Below are 905 nucleotides of genomic sequence, written 5' to 3'. Positions count from 1 at the left end.
TGTCCCCTCCATGGTCATCTTGTCCCCTCCCTATGGCCATCTTGTCCTCTCCACAGCCATCTTGTCCCCTCCCTGACCATCTTTGTCCCTTTCCTGGTCTTCTTTCCCCCCTCCACGGCCATCTTGTCCCCTCCCTGACCATCTTTGTCCCCTCCATGGCCATCTTTGTCCCCTCCCTGGTCTTCTTTCCCCCCCCACGGCCATCTTGTCCCCTCCCTGACCATCTTGTCCCCTCCACAGCCATCTTGTCCCCCTTTGTGGCCATCTTTGTCCCCCCTACGGCCATCTTGTCCCCTCCCTGACCATCTTGTCCCCTCCCCGGCCATCTTTGTCCCCCCTTTCAGGACCGTAACGGTGCCCACAACGAAGCGGAACCGCTTTGCGTCCTGGATTTTTACATCCACGAATCGGTGCAACGCCACGGTTACGGCCGGCAGCTCTTCCAACACATGCTGCAGGTGACGAGAGGGGACATCAGAGAAGGGAGAGGGGACGCAAAGGGACATCGAGGACCCCCCAAATGTCTCACGTGTGTCCCGTCCCCCCCCATTTTTTTGCAGAGCGAGAGGGTGGATCCCTGGCGTTTGGCCGTCGACCGCCCCTCCGAGAAGCTCTTGGCTTTTCTCCGCAAACACTACGGCCTCAGCGATGCCATCCCACAGGTGGGGGACATCCGGGACACCCCTGAGCTGGCCCCCTCACCCTCCTTGGGTGCCCCCCACCCTCCCTGGGGTGCCCCACACCCTCCTGGGGTGGCCTCGACCACCTCCTGGGGTGGCCCCTTCCGGCTGTTTGTTGCCGGTTTTGGCTCCGAGGAGGGGTAAATGGTCTTTTTGGCTTCACCGAGTTGGGGGTAGAGCCATAGGAACTGCCCTGGGGGGGGGCAAATCCCCCCAAATATTTGC

The 905-nt window shown here is 61.2% G+C and overlaps 1 protein-coding gene across 1 annotated transcript; it reads left to right on the top strand.

Annotated features, from left to right (window-relative positions):
- Window positions 1–344: 344 nt before the first annotated feature.
- Window positions 345–820, top strand: ATAT1 (alpha tubulin acetyltransferase 1; the record flags this gene model as incomplete). Its single annotated transcript, XM_009882877.1, has 2 exons — window positions 345–458; window positions 561–820. Coding segments are annotated over 2 exons (374 nt in total), but the record flags the coding sequence as incomplete, so codon positions are not given.
- Between the last annotated feature and the right edge of the window lie 85 nt (window positions 821–905).

Source organism: Charadrius vociferus, unplaced genomic scaffold, assembly GCF_000708025.1.
Source record: "Charadrius vociferus isolate BGI_N301 unplaced genomic scaffold, ASM70802v2 scaffold3890, whole genome shotgun sequence".
Lineage (NCBI taxonomy): Eukaryota > Metazoa > Chordata > Aves > Charadriiformes > Charadriidae > Charadrius > Charadrius vociferus.
This window is presented reverse-complemented; position numbering and strand designations above follow the sequence as displayed.